The 20567-nt window shown below is 39.6% G+C and overlaps 1 protein-coding gene and 1 long non-coding RNA gene across 2 annotated transcripts in view; one reads left to right on the top strand and one right to left on the bottom strand.

The window, feature by feature from the left end:
- The window catches only part of LOC142127186 (uncharacterized), a 32228-nt gene extending 12023 nt beyond the window's left edge, over nucleotides 1-20205 (bottom strand). The window contains exons 1-2 of the long non-coding RNA XR_012685337.1: nucleotides 19841-20205; nucleotides 9320-9413 (exon numbers count right to left, since the gene is read on the bottom strand). This is a non-coding gene — a long non-coding RNA (uncharacterized LOC142127186). The remainder of the gene's footprint in view (nucleotides 1-9319; nucleotides 9414-19840) is intronic.
- On the top strand, nucleotides 13675-15972 carry LOC142127183 (NACHT, LRR and PYD domains-containing protein 12-like). The gene is made up of 2 exons (XM_075194315.1): nucleotides 13675-15360; nucleotides 15882-15972. The coding sequence occupies exons 1-2, from the start codon at nucleotides 13745-13747 to the stop codon at nucleotides 15970-15972; spliced, it is 1707 nt and encodes a 568-aa protein (XP_075050416.1). The 5' UTR covers nucleotides 13675-13744.
- Nucleotides 20206-20567: the final 362 nt, after the last annotated feature.

Genomic DNA, 20567 nt, shown 5'->3' with positions numbered 1-20567 from the left:
CAGACATTTGCATTGATCTTGTTGCTTGTTTCGTGTACTTGTCTGTTTACTTCTAGAAACTGGCATGGCCTTTAGAAAGCAGACAGGTTACTTGTAAAAGCCGTTTAATTTAGCTTTGCAAGCTGGTATAGGTGGAAAAGGAAGTACACCTCCTTTCAAAATCTGTGTTTTTACATAAGGACATAATTAACATTCATCTTGTCCTCACCAAGTCCTAAAATGTGATCACTCTTAAGGTCACGTGACAAGTTTATTTTATATGGACATTATTTATTAAAACAGAAGGAGCCATATCGGGGAAAAAAGCCAATCAGTAAAGAGCCAACATGTGCTTAACCTATACAAGAAAATAGCTTCAGATTTATTTATATTTTAATTGTATAAACATGGGATCTCTTGCTTTCATTTTATTTGTGCATTCATATTACCTCACACACTGGAAAACTTTTAAATGTGGTTATTTCATACTTGCCAACTTTGGAGATCACCCCTCCAAGACCTGCAAAGTTGGCTGTGTCTTGTGGGCGGGGCCACGCTAATCGCGTCATTAGGCCCCGTCCCCTGCCATACTATAACAATTTTGGCCTATTACAGCTGGTTGTGGGGACAGGGTGATGTGATTAGCCCCACACCCCCACCAGCTTCATCAACGAAGTGGGCAGGATTCGGGAGGTTGTCCCAAAAATTCATAAGTCTCCCGCACATTCTGGGAGAGTGGGCAACTATGGGTTATTTATTGTACAATGTATATATAACTATAACTGGCCACAATCCATTTTAATTAACAGTAAAACAAAGGAGAATAGAGATGGAAGATGGTCGTCTAAACTGAATCCTTCTATATTTGCATTACAGTGAATATTAATGTGGCACGTTAGTTTGTAGGAATTGCCATTCTACATACACAGCAAGAGCATAGGTGAGATCTGAATCATCATAGCCAGGAAAAAATATCACATACCAGGTAGGTAAATGCCAGATGTAATGGTCACTTATGTCTCCATTGCAGGCTCTGTACTATTGTCACAGCATTCAAAATAGGAAGTCTCGTAATAGAGGTGATAACGTATCGCATAGTTGCCTACTGTCCCGGAATGTCCAGGAGACTCCCGAATTTCTGGAAGTCCTGGACCAGGTCAACCTCCCGGATTCTAATAATCTTAATGTGGCATGCTTAGGATGTGAATCGTGCATCATCCTGGTCCCGCCCCCTGCTTCAATTGGTCAGAACAGATGATTGCTGTTTAGGGGGCGGGGTCATATGACATGATGACACACCTAGCCCCACCCCCAACATGCCCACCTCCCCCTGATCTCCTGGAGCCCTCCTTGTGATAGTTGACAAGTATAGCATATCGTACACAAAATCACTCTGCACATGCCCAGAACCAAACAATATGCAGCCGTCTGCTCCGTCTTCATACACAAAGGCCATTTACTACAGCCTACAATTTCAGGGAGGGAACGGGACGGAGAAGGGCCGTTCGTTCATAGCTGATGTACAATAGGGGCGTGCCAATCTCAAGTGTAGGCAGCAGCTTCCGAATCCAGCCCTGGGCAAGTCACTTGTTTTTCTGCCGTATCCCTTGCTCCAGGTACAGGGCTAGTCTAAGTCCTGAGTACTAGTGATGGCGGTCTAAGATGTATGCTAGAACATGTGTTTGGAATCAAGAGCAACAGTAAAAATGTATTTTATGTTCAGTAGACATTAACCACCCGTTCCTTGGATAACTGTGGTAATTCTACAGCTAATATATGGACAGAGTGAAGCACGCGCATCAAAGGTGGGAAAGGGATCCCGGATATCCCCAACATGCTGCGAGCCTTCTTTGTCTGCAACTACATCCGCACAACTCTTATTGAAAAGAACATTTGCTCTGCTACTGGACTACACCTTGGTTTTACCTGGATTTTGGACAATTTCGGAGGGAGCACCATCTGGATTACACCTTGGTTTTACCTGGATGTTGGACAATTTGTGAGGAAGCACCATTTGGAGGGAATTAAACCAGACTTGTGCAAGCTAAATACTGTCCACAAGCTTATCAGAGCTAAAGACATTATGGAGTCTGTTCCAGGACTTTCTGCTGCAACAACAAAACACGTGTGGGAGAATATGGCCTTTAAGAGGCTGACTAATAGACACAAAGACATTGCATGGATGGCTATCCAGGGATGTCTGCCTCTCAGGACATTCATGCACTCCCGGAACCTGTGCCAATATGGCCACTTCTGCATCACCAGAAGGGAAACAGCACAGCGTATTTTTGGGACTGCCCACACTGCACAGGCACTGTTGGATGCCTTGGAACATGAACTTAAGGACAGTGCGCCCAGAACTTGCCTTTCATACCATTAGGTATTTTATGGATTATTTCCTGGGACCACACCATTGGGGCAATACAGGACGCCTGGCGCCTTATGAACTGATTTAAGAACACTAATAGGCTTGCCAGGCATCACCTCATCTTGAAAAGGGAGAAAAGGTGACAGGACTGTCGCAGGCTGATTCCCAGCCTGCTAAGAGATCATTGACAGTCCTGAGGAAGAGGAAGATGATTAATTTTCTGTCTCCGTCTTCTCCTTATCACCCTATGTGTCTGTTTATTCAATAAAACCTTGGGCTTGTGTCTCCCCCTTCCTTACCCCTCCAACCCATTCCTCCATCACTGTTTGAAGTTTTGTTGAATGTCTTGCCTTAATTTATGCACCCTTCCCTATCTTTGTGTCTGTCTCAATAAAGCTTTGGTCTTCTGTGTACTGCTGTGAATCCATTTTGTTGACACAGTACAGTGTGACTGCAGATTTAGACCAAGACTGCCAGCCCTATTATTTCTATTTCAGCAATGACAATTAGCAATGGAGCAATGAAGCTCTCCTCTATATGTATTACCTATATAACAGGGTACAATGTGATGGCAGATTTAGAAGACCAAGCCTGCCAGCCCTATTATTTCTATTTCAGCAATGACAATTAGCAATGGAGCAATGAAGCTCTCCTCTATATGTATTACCTATATAACAGGGTACAATGTGACTGCAGATGTAGAAGACAAAGCCTGGAAGCCCTATTATTTCTATCTCAGCAATGACAATTAGCAATGGAGCAATGGAGCTCTCCTGAATGTCACTGGAGACTTTGAAGAACACTGCTACCCCTCCTCTTTCTTTTTTACCTATGACGCTGCCCAACTGCACTAGAGACTGCCAAGAACTGTGCTACCCCTTCTGTGTTCCTCTGTATAATGGTGCTGGATGCTGTGGAGGGCAGTACTTATAGAATCCAAAACTCACGAGACAATGACTTTTTGCCTCGTTTTCAATTCTGAGGGCGCGCAACGGTACTCGGATCTGCTAAGTTCGGGTATGTTCGGTTCTTAGGGAACTGAGCCTGAGCATCTCTAATTTTAATACAATGAGCTATAGCTGCAGATAACTTCATCTAGGAACTCTGAATATTTATATAATGCACATGTTAATATAAAAGTGTAAATACTGAAAAATGATAAAATTGCTGCCAATTCAAGTGTTAGACATCACACACAGTTAGAGGCCAAATATGACATTGAACTATGAAGCTCGGGAATTAATAATAAGACAAATTAGTCTATTTTTGAACCTCATAATCTCTCAAACAAACTGCTCTGATAAGACATGTCATGAGCTCTGCTGGATGATTAAAATATTTGGTAATCTATGCAATTATTTTCATAGCATGGCTTGCAGCAACAAATGTCACAACAATCAAAAGTTTTCGTCTAGATAGAAAAATCAACATGTCACTGTCAGATATACTTTGACTATTAAAACCTTGCTTGTCCTCATATAAATCTACCACCAACTATTTAGATTTGATTTAGATACATTAAAACAATGCATGTACTGTAGTAGTTTAAAATAAACTGTATCCTGATTCTGTAAAGTTTAACTAGATTTTTTATTATGTTTTTGAACTTTATTTTATCTGGTTGACGCAGAATCATAGATTTGTGTCCTCTTCAACTTGGCGAGCAGGGGCAGGCAAGCATAAGGGCATGTTTACATTAGTGCAACATAATTAAATGCAGATGTGCATCTCCTCCTGAAGGGCTGGTACAAAGGTACTCATTATGATACTGATGATGATGATGAGTATCAAAAGCTGCTTCTGATTGGCTGATTGAGTATTGCCCCCTCCAGCCTATTAAGCAGTACTTAATTAATTATCATGGGCGGCTATATTATATGAAGTGGCATTTGTCTATTTTCATTACTTAATTGACATTTCCATTTGAACTTTACCATTTATTGATAACTGTTAAGACACTTCTCTCTCTTGTGTATTATATACTTTATTGCATTATTATATTGTACATAAATAGGCTTATGCATTTACTACTAACACTGTCAAGCCACATCTTTTGTTAGGCATAAGTATACACACTTGTATGCTCGACGTATGTCTGGCGCAAATACTACTGTTTCTGAGTTGGATGCATCTTGAGATGCAACTCAACATACACACCCAAATGTCACATGTTATCTTTCGAATGCAAGATCGGTAGACACTGGCCAATTTTGCTTCTAATGCTTTAGTTCTGACATCAGACTATGTAGCCTTTTTATCTAGCTCTGATATGGCTATATCAGGGTTATGTTACTCAAAAGCTGCTTGCTTCACCTATTTATCAAACAGTAGTTACCACAATGCTTTATACTCCTATTTATTATCACTAAACCCACCCTGGGTTTTGTTGACCACCATAATACAGTAAGGACCCAGAGGTAAATTATTCTCACCATTTCCAGGTGGCCAGGTAGAACTTATCAAATGGAAACTGTTTAATAAATGACACAAGCTCTGCAGACTATTTTTTATTTAGATTGATTTTCCACAAGCTCCCATCTGTTCCTAGTTTTCCTGGAAAGGTGTTTTTGGAGCTTTAATCCTTGAGTCTCAGATTTTGATCAGTATAGTTCAAGTAAATATCCTAGTTTCAGTCTGTTTTGCTAAGTAGTAAGTACCACTTTTACTGCCTTTTCTGCATCGTCACACAAGGGGCCACATTTTGAACATGCAGCCTGAATTTATGAATCAAGTAAATTTATGGACTACCGTGTACTCTGAGTTTTAAAAGCTTTAAGTTAGCTCAGTCAGTGGTGAAGGCACCAAGAGGTGTCAATACGCAAAAAGCCAATCAGAGCAGTTTTCCCATGCTCCAGAAAATCAGAGGCAAGACACTCTAATTTGGTATTCACATACTGGCATCATTCATTTGCTTGTTAACGGTTTTTTAGAAAAAATTTCCCTAAGAGTTTACTTCAGAATGCAAGAATAGAAGACTCCATGTGGATCTAGGTGATTAATAAAGTGGAAAACTAAGGTTTTCCGTTAGTATTTATTTAAAATAAAAGATTAAAACATATGGGGGTAAATGTATTAAGCAGCGGATCAGTCAAATCGCTGATATTCAGCGATTGTGACGGCCATATTTAAAACGACAATTTTATTAAGGCCAAAACCCAGCGAGTTTTGCCTTTAATAAAATTTCCATTGTAAATATGGCCGTCACAATCGCCAAATATCAGCGATTTGACTGATCCGCTGCTTAATACATTTACCCACTGGTGTCTGTCTTTTTTCTACTTTTTATGGGCACTAGATGACAGGATATGCTTATGCTTTTAGTTCCACAACCTCATTCATGCCCGAGAACATTGTGGCTGCTAGGGCTCTCTGTGACTTGTAGTTTCAGAAAGTTACTTAACTTTTTAAGTGCTATAACACATCACCATGGCACCTACCATCAATGAGTGCCAGGAGGTGTCCCAGTGCAATTCAGCATGGGGCTGGGGTGCATGCTTTTTCAGTGCCCAATTCCCATAGTGAATTCCATCCTGTGCTGACCAGGCTTGGGCTGGAATCACTTTATGACATGGAAACCCCATGCTGCAGGTCTACCTGTTCAGCACAGGATGGAATTCACTATGGAGAAGTTCACTCCCAGAGTCAACCAATGCCAAGATATGGTCATTTAGATGGTTTAAATCTATGTATGTAAAAAAAAAGAGGTGATAGCACCATTATTCCCCAAAAAATTTTGACACAAGAACCTGAGGCTACTGATTTTCATGACATTGTTTATACAAATAATTTGATTATTGTAGGTAAATATTGTGTAATGAAAAGTGCGAATTCACAACTATTCACAATGAATAATGATAATATCACCTCTTTTTTTTTACATACATAGATTACAGTAAATCCACAAATTGAGAACATTTCCAACCTGCTATTTATGCCGTCCTCAAGCTAAGCTCACTGCACTATTTAGATATTGTTTACTGAAAAATTAAATTAAGGTGAAGATGCGGCAGTGGTAATCAAGCACAGACAGAACAGAATACGCCCACCCGGCAAGATATCCTTATTGTTTTACTAGCTAGAGGGTGGACCCTGAAATTATATATCTAAATTGGTAAATTTATAACGGGTTCACATAAATAATGTAATCACACAAAACAATATAAAAATAGTCATAAACTGATAGAGAAAACAGAGGAGGGTGGAAGTTGAGATTTTATAAATTTATAACAGGAAAATATTCAAGGATTTTGCAAAACTTTTCATCCATAGATATGAGAGTTAAACAGCAAGTTTGGCCAGATCCCTTTATCCCTAGATATGACAGTTAAAAAGTAGGGGCCTGATTCATTAAGGACCTTAACTTAAGAAACTTCTTATTTCAGTCTCCTGGACAAAACCATGTTACAATGCAAGGGGTGCAAATTAGTATTCTGTTTTGCACATAAGTTAAATACTGACTGTTTTTTCATGTAGCACACAAATACTTGATAGCTTATTTGTACACTGAAATGTAAAGTTGATATTTGTGCGCTACATGAAAAAACAGTCAGTATTTAACTTATGTGCAAAACAGAATATTAATTTGCACCCCTTGCATTGTAACATGGTTTTGTCCAGGAGACTGAAATAAGAAGTTTCTTAAGTTAAGATCCTTAATGAATCAGGCCCTAGGTCTGGCCATGTCCCTGCTTCTCACCCTGAAGGACTTTAGAGAACCATTCAGTAATTTGCAGGGCATTACACTTGATCGTGTGGTATTTTTTTATTCTCCACTCTCCACAGACTTTAATGTCTATTGATGATCAAAAACTGGGATCTACTTTGTAGTTATGATTGTTTTGGTCCTGATATGAATTTTATTCCAAACCCTGTCTTTCCAGATACACCTAGATTTACTTTCAATTGCCTTATAATTTTGGCAGACTTGTAAATGGCGGATCTGATCTCCTGGCTTCTCAAGCTGTAGATAAGGGGGTTGAATAAAGGAGTCACCAGTGTGCAAAGTAAAGAAAGACCTTTGTTTGTATTTATAGAATTTTCTCTCGGAGGCAATAGATAATAAGATGATAGTGTGCCGTAGAAAATACACACAATGGTTAGGTGAGAGCTGCAGGTGGAGAAAACGTTCTGTCTGCTGTTGGTGGAGGACATCTTGAGGATGGTATGAAGGATAGAGATGTAGGTAACCACGATGAACATGAATGGAACCAAGATGACGGGAAAAGCAACCATAGCCGTGGCCAATTCCACAGAAGATGTATCGGAGCAAGAAAGCCGCACCAGAGGTGCAATATCACAAAAGAAATTATTGATTACATTGAGACCACAGAATTTCAAATTATTTAAGAAAATGTATACAAATAGTGGCATTGCGAAACCCACCAGCCAGCAGAAGGTGACTATCTGAACCTGAAGTGTGGAGGTCATAGTGATGGCATAATGTAATGGTCTACAGATGGCCACAAAACGGTCAAAGGACATGGCTGCCAGCAGCAAACATTGGGATATGGATGGAACGGCTAATAAATAGAACTGGAAAATACAACTGGAGACTGACACTTTTCCTTTCCCCACCAGTATCAGCCACAGCATGTTGGGCACAATGTTATTGGTGAACAGGATTTCCGACAAGGACAACTGGCTGAGAAAAAAGTACATGGGGGAGTGAAGACTGCGGTGGAACACAAATAAGACGATAACGAGGACATTTGCTAATAAGGCAGCAATATGAATGATCAGAAAGAGGATGAAAAGTAAGATTCTGAGGTTGTGGAGGTTTCCAAATCCCAGGAGGAGAAATTCTGTGACCACTGTCTGATTCCTCTCGTCCATACCTTGGAGAACTTTAGACCTCAGGTGATCAATGCATACTGTTTGGCAAAAATAAAAAGCATTGGAAAAAAATGTCATATCAACATTTTGTTCAGTATTAGGAGAGAGAGAGAGAGATATGTTTCACTCCTGACAGTTGTCACTCCAGTCTTTTCTACACCCACATCTACACATGTGACCTTGATAAATTGGGTATTTCATAGTCAAAACAACTATATAATCTCTGTTGAAATTGAATATCAGTACAATATTAGATATGTATTCATGATTTGAAATTTGTGGGGCTTCTAAATACTCTCTTGGTATGAAATAGGCTTTTGGAGTTGAACTAAAGACAAACAAATTGGTGTAAGAACTTATTTTCATATTGCTGCTGTTACCATTGATCTGGTTGGATTGGCTGTTGATCTAGCCCCTCCCACTTCAAACTTGACCACACATGCAGGAGTTTGTTGAGTTAACATATTCTGTGATCCAATACTCTGACTTCATATCCTGCTTCTCATTGTATCCCAGATTTGGAGAAATATTACAATAGGTGCTTTGACTCTCACTATAAAATTGTATCAGTTTCTACAAATGCACATGTAGAAGACACGTATAATACACATGACCATCATAAATATTTTTTTCTATTGAACTAATCAGCTCTACATTGTCAGTATAGGCTGACTGTGATCTCCGCTGATGATCTTTCTAACGCCAACCACATATTATATGGTGCTATCGTCAGTGTTCTCCCCAGCACCTATTTCCCGGGGGCTCCACCCGACTGTTTTTACTTGCCATCCAGCCCTTGGAGTCCTATTATAATAGAACAAACCATTGTTTCTCCTATTAGAACAGGCATTATGTGAGTACTACAGCCAGAAGTGTGTGTTAGACCACTGACCACCAATCTGATCAGTCCTGGCAGGTATCGACAATAACCTCCAACAATTTTCAATATTATTACAACTGCCCCCACCCAGCTACTTTTTAATGGCACCTTGCTGACTAAATTTTCTGAGGAAACCAGTGACCGTTCAACCCTTGCATTGAATCACTACATCAATGAGCAGTTTGGCCGCATAGGAAGGGACTCAATTCATACACTGTATAGATCAAATGACCAGATTGTGATGTAAAACACTGCCTTACCAGTTTTCCATCTTGCCGAATTAAATCCGATTGAAAAAGAACTGACTTTGTTTCAGCAGGGCAGAGAGACAAACTGAGCGATGGTCGGCAGTCCCTTTAAAAAGATAAAAAGGATTTATGGAAAATTTTACTACAAGATCTGTATGTCTGGGGACTACATAGTGAAAGTTTTATTGGTCTGTGTAGACAGAGAACACAGAAAATATCTGATGCATAAGCAGGTAATGGAAGGAAACAGTTTACTCTATGTGAAGACACCTTTCTATGCCAAGGAAGCATACCCAGTACCTTCTAAGGTTCCTATAGTCATTCAAGCAAATGCAGTTAGAAAGGTACAACTGTACATTTATTACAATAAAAAACACTAGGGGGTAAATGTATGAACATGCGGGTTCTTCAACACCCACGTGTTCAGCGTGTTCGGCGATTAAAGCGGTGCTGCATTGTAAAGGGAAAGGGAAACTTCCCTTTACAATGCAGCGCTGCTTGAAATTTAATCGCCGAACACGCTGGACACGCGGGTGTTGAAGAACCTGCATGTTCATACATTTACCCCTAGATTTCAAACAGTAAATAAATGCCAGGAAGGTTTACCACATTATCTGTCCCTTACAGTAATCTGGAAGAAGAGCACGGTGGCTTAGCGGTTAGCACTTCTGCCTAACAGCACTGGGGTCATGAGCTCAATTCCCGACCATGTCCTTATCTGTGTGGAGTTTGTATGTTCTCCCTGTGTTTGCGTGGGTTTCCTCCGGGTGCTCTGGTTTCCTCCCACACTCAAAAAAAAAAAAAATACTAGTAGGTTAATCGGCTGCTATCAAAACTGACCCTAGTCTGTGTGTGTGTCTGTCTGTCTGTGTGTGTGATAGGGAATTTAGACTGTAAGTTCCAATGGGGCAGGGACTGATGTGAGTTCTCTGTACAGCGCTGCAGAATTAGTGGCACTATATAAATAAATGGTGATGATGATGATGATTATCTGTCCCTTAAAGAGTTACAGTAACCTGATGTCCTGACTTGCTGTATCCTGGCCACACAGCCTGACGATCTGTCCTTTCCTCAGTCCAGCAGAAGCCTAGACTTCAACACTGGAATTCTACCCAGGATAAAAACAAAGATACCAGCAAGCATCCCTGGCTCTCACTATTCCCTCTATACCCTGAAGATTTCCCATACTCGGGCTGTGTCAGGGGTGGCCTTAAATAGTGGGATCCTTTGAGAATGGATGTCTGTCAAAAAAGGGCTGTTACAGGTCTGTCCCTTCTAAACCTAATGCATCCCTTAGTCCCTACCAGCTGACACCAGAAGTCTGGTACAACCTGAGACAATGGGGACATACTCAGGTTAATTAAGGGGCAAGGGCAAGGTGATTAAATAACACTCCCAGTATTAAGCCCTTACAAGCTTTTTCAGCCAGAACTAGCTTCCTGCTGATCAGGACTTCCTGTAGAGTAAGGAAGGGGAGAATGAATGCAGCTACAGCACCCTCACCTATATCCTGGAACTGTACCCCACCTGATCCTTACCCATAACCCACCTGGCTTCAATTTACAAAAAATACATAACAGCATCACTGCAATAGGAACAAAACACATTTTTACAATGGGTAACATAGAATGAAAAGCAGCATGGCTACAATATCCCCTTAGCCAGATGTATTTAGACACTACACTTGCACTCTTGTGAGCTGGTGAACACGAACGGCTATAAAATGTACATGTTGTTATGCTCCACATTTTGTGATAAACGAAGGACAGGCTGGTTAAAGTGATATTAAACTCGTTTCGTCACACTGTAACATACATTATTCCTAACAGGGTCATTTATTGATCCAAGTTACTAATTTTCTGATATGTAACAGAATGTAAAATAATAACATTTCTCTTGTCTATCTTATTTCTAAATGAGTAAGTTTTTTCCTGGACAAAACCATGTTACAGTGCAAGGGGTGCAAATTGGTTTATTATTTTGCACATAAGTTAAGTACTGGCTGTTTTTTCATGTAGCACACAAATACTTGATAGTTTTATTTTTACAATGTCATTTAAAGTTGATCTAAGACATGCTCTACCACGACCTCAAATCTGTCCCTAAATTTCTAATTTACTTCCCCCACCAATGCATGGTTTTACCAAGGTGCAAAGTTACTCTTTTTTTTTTGCTTTACTTCCTTAATAAATCAGGCCCTTGGATTTTAAAGGCAAGAAAAAAAAAATTGGGGTTTGCTGCTCACAGTCAGATAGCAGCCTGTTTTTTGGCTGCTTACTATTACCAGAGTCAGTGATACTGTCCCTCACACAATTGCCTGCAGATTGAAACACTTGGATGTAGATTTATCTGACCTTCTAAAAAGGGACAGTGGAGGTGTTGCCCATACAAGCTATAATTTTCTGCAATGTCTAAATGAATGATCACTTTCCTTGTAGAAGGTTTGATAAATCTACTCCTTGGATATTAAACTCAAGAAAGAAATTGTTGTTGTTTTAGGTTGTGCTGCTTAGAGTCAAAGAGCAAGACAGAGTTTTTTTTTCTCCACTCCTAATTACTATACTAAAATACTATTAGTGCCAGTAGTCACTGATTGTCTACTCTTCACTCTCTCACACCCACTTTATCAGCACACAATTCCAGCAGAATGATCTGTAAATAATATGAAGTATATGGGATCTTCACTAGTGCTCCAAATACCCAATGCAGCCTAAATACACTCTAAGAACCCATACACTAGTTTCAAAGGATATATGGGAAAGTATTTAAAAGGAGGAGGTAATTGAGGTGCTTATGGTTCCTCTAATATAGAAGGTGCCTGTATTGTATCAAATGTGAACAAAAATAACAGGTAAGAGGATAAAAAGTATACTTACATTTAGAATCCTGGTGTCTCTGTGTCTTTTTTTTTAGTATAACACTCCAAACAAAACATATAACAGGAAGCAAAAAAGGAATAATTATTACATTTGATACAATAAAGGCACCTTCTATGTTAGAGAAACCATAAGCGGCTTGATTACCTCCTTCTTTGATTACTTTCACTGATCTGTAAATAAACTCTTAAGATTTCTGCAGTAAAATCACAAATATTTAAATATGCATTGATTGCCTGTTTCACTCTGTCCAACATTGTTGATGCCGCCTTTCCATTGCACAGTCACCTTCCCACATGTTATACTTTAAAACTGTAAATTGCAAATAAACATTCGGACACATTTGTAAATTTGACAAAATAGGTCACAGATGTAATTATAATAAATTGGTGTGGAGAAAGCACAGCTATCGACTGAGTACCCGAACCAAACGGTCGATGGCCAAATAGCCCTGAATCCACATACCAAGGATAAAATCCCTTACTGAATGGCCGGCACTAAATCTGGCATCAGAGGGACTACAGCCCTGTTAGGCTCACAATGGCGTGTACACAAAGCAGGTCAAGGGGTTCACAAAAGGACCAATAGCTCTTTGTAAACCCCTGCTGAGCCGAATTTAGGCTAGGTTGTCCCCAGAGAAAAAAATCATTGATAGGGATTCTAATATTAGATCTGTATATCTATATAACACATTGAGGACATAAGGTAACACAGTACTAGAGAAAAGATCAGTGACCAATGATAAGAGTAACCTTTGTATACTTACAATAATAGACTATTATGGGAAGGAATGCTGCTCAGTCTTAGGAGTAGATTTATCATACCTTCTAAAAAAAAAGGGAAATTGGAGATGTTGCCCATAGCAGCTAGTGGCCACAAGTAAACAGTTGTGCAGTAAAATAGGTTCTAGTATTTGCTTGTTCTCTGAAATGTATATTTGCCTATCTTTGTCGTTAGCCGTTAAATACCTGTCATTTACCCCACCACCGCTTCCTGTTTCTTAATTTTCACCAAGAACTGCTGAAGGTGGGATGGACTTGGCAGCTGTGATTTCAAAGGTCATGTGTTGTTTACCCAATCCACCGGGTCCCGAAATCTCTAGTCCCACACCAGTCACATGAACACTACTCCTACTTATGTACTTTAAAGAAGTGATATTGATACCCTTCCCCCTGTGTACTACTGAGTGTATGCAAATGAGATCTAGGGAAGGGCCATAGACAAAACTACCTCTTGAAATCAAGTAAGTGAGGGTAATGTAGAGGTGGCCACGGTGGGACTGTTAAAGGTGGATTAGGCGAGTAATAAATCTCAAAAAAGTAATCCTTCACCCAAAACTAAATTTAAGTTGGATTGAAGCAAGGTTTCTTTAGACAAATGACGCTATTGGCATCTAACGGCAACACTCTACTATTTAAGTATTTCCATTGCATACCAAATCCTATTTTTAGTAATGAGCTTTATTATATTTTTTGTATATTTGGCAGATAAGCAAGGACATCACAAGCAACATCTGCTGGATAAAAGTCAGGATCTAGTAGAAAACAGGTCTCCAGGATCTATGCAGGAAAATCAAAGTTCCTACATTTCTGAACATGGCATGGATCTGATTGTTGGCTATCTTCGCCCCCTTCATAAGCGATCTCAGCACTGGCTTATAGAGACTGGACAGAAACATGAGGATTACTTAAAAAATGAGATGTCGTGTATTTCTCTCAACAGGCTGTTTCGATGGTCTCAGCGATTAAAATGTGTGCCACGTACAGTACTGGTGAGCGGAGTTCCAGGAATCGGGAAGACCACAATGATGCAGAAGTTTGTCTATGACTGGGCGAATGGAAAACACTACCAGAGATTTGCTTTTGTCTTCTTCTTCACATTCAAGGAAATCAACAGGCTGGATGAGGTCAGTTTAGAGACGATGATCCTTGGACAATATCCATATCTTCAGGGTCAGCTTGATAACATCTTACAGGATCCTGAAAAACTGCTATTTATATTTGATGGCTTAGATGAAAGTAGTCACCGAATGGATTTCAGATTAAGACAATTGTGTCATAATATAAAGCAGATAGAAAATCCTGGTGTGATTGTGGTTAGTTTGGTGAGACAGTCACTTCTCAAGGGCTGTTCTGTACTAACCACCAGTCGAACAAAACTAGCATCAGTTGATACCACAGCTTTCAAGCGACAAACTCAGATTATGGGTTTCTTGCCCAGGGACATACAGATGTACTGTGAACATTTTTTCAGGAACAAGGAATTGTCAGACAAAGCATTTAATTATATACGGGATAATGGGACACTCTACAGTTTCTGTTATCTCCCATCCTACTGCTGGATCATCTGTACAGTATTATCAAAGTGCTTCAAAGACCAGCCAACAAATAATGATCAGATGATGTCATCATTGCCCAAAACATTGACACAACTCTTCGCGACTTTTATTGCCAACATTGTGTCCAATCACAGCCAGGATAAGGAGGGGGTTCGGGAACTGTTGACATCTATTGGGTGGATGGCAGAACATGGAGTAATGAATCACATTGTTGCATTTAATGAACAAGATCTGGCATCATTTAATGTGGACACTTCATCAGAGCTCTTTTCAAGCTTAATGATTAAATCAGACCAATCACCTAATGTGACCTTTTCCTTCTTACATGTCACTTTACAGGAGTTTTTTGCTGCCTTGGTCCATTACATTAATGAATGTCCTGAGAAGTTACATAAATCACTTGAAGAAACCAAATCATATAAAGACAACCATGGTGAAATATTTTTTTGTTTTCTCTGCGGTCTCTCGGACAACTACACCAGGTCCATTTTAGAGCCTTATTTGGGAGAATTGTCCTCTCAAACAACCAAAGATGTCATCACCTTTCTCCAACAAACCGTTATTGATGTCCAAGAGTGCAAAGAGGACAAGAGAAAGGTTCTCAATGTGTTTTTTGATCTCTTTGAGACTCAGAATAAGGATTTAGTTTCAGAATGTCTTGGATCATACAGAAGTTTTAACGTATCCGATGTCCATCTGACACCTCTAGATTATACTGTGTTGTCTTTTATCCTTGAATCCTGCAGGAATACAGAGGAACTTTGGCTAGGTCTTTGTAAAATTCACAGTGAGGACATGGAGAGACTGGCACCAGCTCTACATACAGGAAATAACTTAGGGTATAAATAAGTATACTTCTTTATGTCTTCTTTTTGGAAATGAAACTGTCAACATAAGTTCTTGAACATGGGTGGGGTGTGTAATTTTCTGTTATTAGTCTGTTATTTGGGATAAGAGTTTTGGTGAAATGGAGAAAATTACCTCCAAATCTAACGTTATCCAATTGACCCTAGTCTGTGTGTGTGTGTTTGGGGATTACAGACTAAATTCCCTAAGGGGCAGAGACTTATGTGAGTGAGTTCTCTGTACAGCACTGTGGAATTAGTGGTGCTTCATAAATAAATGATGATGATGATGATGATTGTAGGCAAGTCGTCAACATGTGAATTTTACAGAATTTGACATCCATAACATGGGTTTTAATGCTAAAAATGAAGAAACTGTAATCTATAAGCTACTCTTAAACAATTTATTTAGATCATGTCTTGATTTATAGTTCCACAAAACTATTCATACATGTATGCTCTGTTATTTGTGTAGTATAATCCCCATTGATTTCCATCTCATGTACTCTCTGCAGACTTAACGACAATAATCTAAGAGATGATGGAGTTCGGTTCTTATGTAATGCTCTAAAACATCCGGTGTGCAAGATCCAGAATCTATCGTAAGTTGTCTTGTTATTTCTGGTTGTATTACCTCAGTCATGCAATATCCCTTTAATTAACATATTTACTTCAGTGATTTTCACTATAATATTGATTTTGAATATTGTAATATAACAAAGGTTTGTATATATGCTCTTCTAATTCTCCTGGATCTCTCTGCTGCATTTGACACTGTTGACCACTCTCTCCTCATACAAACACTACAAACCTTAGGTCCTATCCTGGTTCTCATCCTACCTATCTAATCGCTCTTTCAGTGTTCATTTCTCTGGATCCACCTCTGCTCCGCTTCCTTTATCAGTTGGAGACCACAAGGCTCATTCCTAGGTCCTCTGCTATTCTCTATCTACACCACTTCTCTTGGGAAAACGAATAAGCTCCTTTGGATTTCAGTATCATCTCTATGCGGATGATACACAAATCTATCTATCCTCTCCTGATCTCTCGCCATCTGTGTTGTCTCGCATTACTGACTGTCTTTCTACCATTTCATCTTGGATCTCTTCTCACCAACTCAAACTCAATCTTTCAAAAACTGAATTAATAATATTCCCACCCAAAAACAGAAGCTTCCTGCCTGACATTTCTATTTCTGTTGATAACATGACCATAAATCCCACCCCGCAAGGTCGCTGCCTAGGTATAATCCTTGACTCACAACTATTCTTTGTTCCCCACATCGACTCTATATCTAAATCATGTTACATACATCTAAAAAACATTTCCGGAATACGCACATATCTTACACAAGACACTGCAAAAACCTTAATTCATGCAGAAATAAGACCTATTACAAAGTTCACTGATTCAGCAGTATAAGTCCAGTGGTACTGCTATTACAAAGTTCACTGATTCAGCAGTATAAGTCCAGTGGTACTGCTATTACAAAGTTCCCTGATTCAGCAGTATAAGTCCAGTGCTACTCTCCTGTGCCGCATATAATTTTTAAAGGCTTTGCCGAGTGTGTGTGGCTTAGGGGTACGCTCTCTTGTGCTACATATAATGGAAAACCAAAATTTGGAGGATAAAGTAGGGAAAGATGAAGACCTACTTCCTCCTAATGCTGAAGCTGCTGCCACTAGTCATGACATAGACGATGAAATGCCATCAACGTCGTCTGGCAAGCCCGATGCCCAATCTCCTAGTACAGGGCATGTAAAATCCAAAAAGCCCAAGTTCTCAAAAAATAGCAAAAAGAGAAACTTAAAATCATCTGAGGAGAAACGTAAAGTTGGCAATATGCCATTTACGACACGTAGTGGCAAGGAACGGCTTAGGCCCTGGCCCGTGTTCATGACTAGTGGTCCAGCTTCACCCAAGGATCTAAGCCATTTCTGTCAGCAGTATCTACTAAATAATTTTTAGCACTCCTCAGTGCTTTTGGGGTGTCCTCCCTAATTGTGCATTAATATTTCTGGCTGTCAAAAGTCATTTCTGTCAGCAGTATCTACTAAATAATTTTTAGCACTCCTCAGTGCTTTTGGGGTGTCCCCCATAATTGTGCATTAATATTTCTGGCTGTCAAAAGGGTTATGCTGCAGCTATCTCTGAGGCAAACTTTCTCCAGCCTGTACAGTAGTAGAGCTGTGAGGCATAGAGTGAGCAAGCCTAATGATGGCTGCCAGTTGGGCTGTTAGATTAAAGTGCTTGATCCAGGGCTTTACCGCTGTGTGGGCTGGAGGAAGACTGCCTGGGATTGAGCATAGCACATAATGACTATTCCAATAAGATTCTCACTCCAGGTGAACAGTGGTACAAGCGAACCTATGTTTTTTCATAAACTACAGCATGTGGTAACAAAAAAAATAAGTAAAGCTAGAGAACCTGTTGACAGGTACACTTTAAATATTACAACTATTTTTGAATGTAGAGCTAAAGAACTAGGCTTATGCATATTTGCAAGCACTTTTATTTGGCATATTTACAAGCACTATTTAATTGTAATGTCACTAGAATACAATAACATGGTTACTTTGTTTGCCTTTAAGTGGAGGAGAGGGTTTACATTAAATAATCTACATTGATCAGGAAGAGAAGTATATTTTTCTGTAATATATCTCCAAAATGTATGATTTTGTTGGCAGTGAGAGGACAGGTTATTTTAATTTATACCATTATTTTTTAAGTAAGTGCTACTGACACCATGTCAAACTTGCCACTGCTCCTGACAGAAGTCTTGTGGTCCAAAACAGACAACTTTAATGTGACTTACATCCATGAGTTGTCAGAGAGCTTAGCTCAGTTTTTCTAGGGATGATTACTGACAGGTATTAATGGATTGGCAAAAAACAAATGTGGTACACATATTCAAAAAGGTAATAATTGTAAACCCAAAATGTTAACATCTATAGTAGGAAAGATCCTTGAGGAGTTAAGACACTGTATTCAAGAATATGTTCTAGAAAATAATATCAGCAACACCCAGCATGGGTTTCTGAAAGAATGATCTTATTAAACATATCTCCTTGTATTGTATGAGGAAGTGAGTCGAGATTGTATTGTGAAATGATAGGGGGTGTAGTATATTTTGAGTTTTCAAAAGTGTTTGAAACTGAGCCTCACAGGTGTTTATTGTACAATGAAGGTTATCTAAAACACCATATCCAAAGAAAATATAACAGTGATTTATATTCTAACTGGACTAATGTTCTTACTATTTTACCTGCGGGATCTGTCTTGGGACCAATTCTGTTTAATTAATTTATAAATGATATAGAAGCTGGAATTACATGTTTGCATTTGCAAATGATCTCTTTAGTAATAAATTTCCCCTCACCCTGCAACACATACAAGGGCAAAACTACCCAGGGCCCTGGGGATGCCCTAGTCCTCTCCAGTTCTAAAGTGGATTCCCCCTCCACCCCCCGATGAAGCGGCACACTCATTGCTTCTGGGGCCCACAGCTTGTTGGTCATAGTCCCATGTATATGTGAGCTTTTCTTTCTTGGGCAGTACATGGTGGCCTTATCAAATTTTTGTTATGGGGCCCACAAATGTCTAGGTGGGCCCCTGCAAACACCCCAACCCACAGTAACGCAATCCCCACCCCTAGAATAACACATGATTCCCCCTCCTCTGTAGCAGCATACCCCCTCCCCCTCCCCACGTCCCCCGCCCCCCCGGTAGCAACATTTTCTATTTCCCTTCCCCCATAGCAATGTGAGTTTGTTTTAAAATGCACGTAAATAGCCTCTGTGCACTCCGAAATTCATCAATGCACAGATCTCAAGATACTGTTGAATTCGGGTCCAGGTTTGCTGTTCTCTACTACACTGCATGATATGTCCAAAGCCTATGTGGTTTATAAATTTGCAAAAGAACGCACAGAAAAAAAATAATTTAATTAATAACACCAGTTAATAAAGACAATAATGATAAAACAGTTAAAAAAACAAACAATTTCCCCGACTATAAAATACATTTATTAAGATGTTGTTAATGTCTACTAAACATAAAATACATTTTTACATTTGCTTCTGTCTGCAAACACATGTTATAGCATGCATACAAGACTGTCATCACTAGTACTCTGGTCTTAGACTATCCCTGTAGTTGGAGCAAGAGATACAGCAGAAAAACAAGTAACTTTGCCATTCCTAGAGCTTGATTCGGAGAGGTGGCTGCGTGCGCTTGTGTTTGGCACACCGTTACTGTAAATCAGTCATGGCCCTTCCCCACCCTGTTCACTCCTTGAAATCTTAGCTGTACTAAGTGTCCTTTACATTCGAAGACAGACCGGACCGGGCTGTGTTCACTGGCGTATGTCCTGGTTCTTGGCATGCATGCTTACATTGGGCACGACACTCACCAAAAATTCCCATTGTCCCTACTAGAATCACAACATTTCACACACTCTGCTGCTCTCTCCTACCTGTTCTTCTCACTTTCACCACCTGTAGCTGCTGGTTTCTTTAGTTGCGGCTTTGTCTGGATCCTGGAATGTTGAAGGACCTATTTGGGGAAAAAAATGGCTACATTTAGAAAATTACAGCCAGACGCAGCGTTAAATCAATAGCACCCACGATTAATAATTAGGCCTTCCTCCAGCCCCAACATTAAAATAATAGTATTCACATTTAATAAATAAACCTATTTCCCTTCCTGCAAACAGCCTAGCAATACCTATTTCCCGCAACCATCACTGCCATTAATAAATTCATAGTCACATTTAATAAATAGACCTCATTCTCCCTAAACTCACCCCCATATTCAATAGCCCCCAAACCACCCCATCTTAAATTAATAGTCCCCACTATTAAATGTGCCTCTCCCCTTTTTTTTTAATTCTGTGCTTCTCTCGCCTTTTTTATTTATTCTGTTTCTCTCCCCTTTTAATTTTAACTCTGTGCTTCTCTCCCTTTTTATTCTGTGTTTCTCTCCCCTTTTTTATTTATTGTTTCTCTCTACTTTTTTATTTATTGTTTCTCTCTACTTTTTTATTTATTCTCAATCTCTCTCCCCCGTTGTTTTACTCCCCCTTCTTTATAGCACTGTCCCTTTCCTCCCCTTGCCTCTCCGTTTCTTTACTTACCTCCTGTCAGCTTCTTTCTTGGAAACGACTTTCCCCTGAACTGAAGTTGGTGTATATATAGGGTCAC

The sequence above is a fragment of the Mixophyes fleayi genome, unplaced genomic scaffold (assembly GCF_038048845.1).
Source record: "Mixophyes fleayi isolate aMixFle1 unplaced genomic scaffold, aMixFle1.hap1 Scaffold_29, whole genome shotgun sequence".
In the NCBI taxonomy this organism is placed as follows: Eukaryota; Metazoa; Chordata; class Amphibia; order Anura; family Limnodynastidae; genus Mixophyes; species Mixophyes fleayi.
This window is presented reverse-complemented; position numbering and strand designations above follow the sequence as displayed.